Below are 614 nucleotides of genomic sequence, written 5' to 3'. Positions count from 1 at the left end.
CCCACCCTCCGCCTCCCCCGGCCCCCTGCAGAGCCCCCCTCCACTGGGAGCTCTGTCCCCTGCACCCTGCTATGCCCTGCACCTGCAGGCCCTGGGGATGCCACTGGCCAGGGGCACCCTGACGTGCCGGGTTTTATTCTGTTGCAGTTCATGGATCGGTGCTGTCCCTGGCCTCGAGCGCGTCCTCCACCTACTCCTCCGTAAGAGCCACCTCCATTCTGCGCTGCTTTGTGCATGGCTAGGGGGGGCCCGGGTGGGAACAGGGGGGCTCTGTGCATGCCTCTGCCTCGCGCCGAGCCTGTCCGTGCCTCGCTGCCCTCCTGACTGCCTGCCTCTGTCTGTCTCTCTCTGCTCTCGCGCTGCCAGGCTGAGGAGAAGATGCAGTCTGAGGTGAGCCCACACCCTCTGCTCGTTGCCTGCCCCTGCCATCGCGGTGAGGGTGAGCACCTGGCCCCTCTCACTCCCTTCACTCTCTCCCCACAGCAAATCCGCAAGTTGCGCCGTGAGCTGGAGTCTTCGCAGGAGAAGGTGGCCACCCTGACGTCCCAGCTGTCTGCTAACGTGAGTCCCTGCGGAGCTGCTGCTTGCTGCAGGACGTGCCACTCTGTGTCCCT

The 614-nt window shown here is 65.8% G+C and overlaps 1 protein-coding gene across 1 annotated transcript in view; it reads left to right on the top strand.

The window, feature by feature from the left end:
• Positions 1-147: 147 nt before the first annotated feature.
• Positions 148-614, top strand: part of NAV1 (neuron navigator 1) — a gene marked incomplete at its 5' end in the record, with an annotated part of 8,418 nt that continues 7,951 nt past the window's right edge. Inside the window, 3 exon segments of the mRNA XM_009581062.1 lie at positions 148-200; positions 367-390; positions 484-561. Of these exon segments, the coding sequence (XP_009579357.1) occupies positions 148-200; positions 367-390; positions 484-561 (155 nt within the window).

Source organism: Fulmarus glacialis, unplaced genomic scaffold (assembly GCF_000690835.1).
Source record: "Fulmarus glacialis isolate BGI_N327 unplaced genomic scaffold, ASM69083v1 scaffold11977, whole genome shotgun sequence".
Classification (NCBI taxonomy): Eukaryota; Metazoa; Chordata; class Aves; order Procellariiformes; family Procellariidae; genus Fulmarus; species Fulmarus glacialis.
Note: the sequence above shows the minus strand (reverse complement) of the source record. Positions and strands in the feature narration are given on the sequence as shown.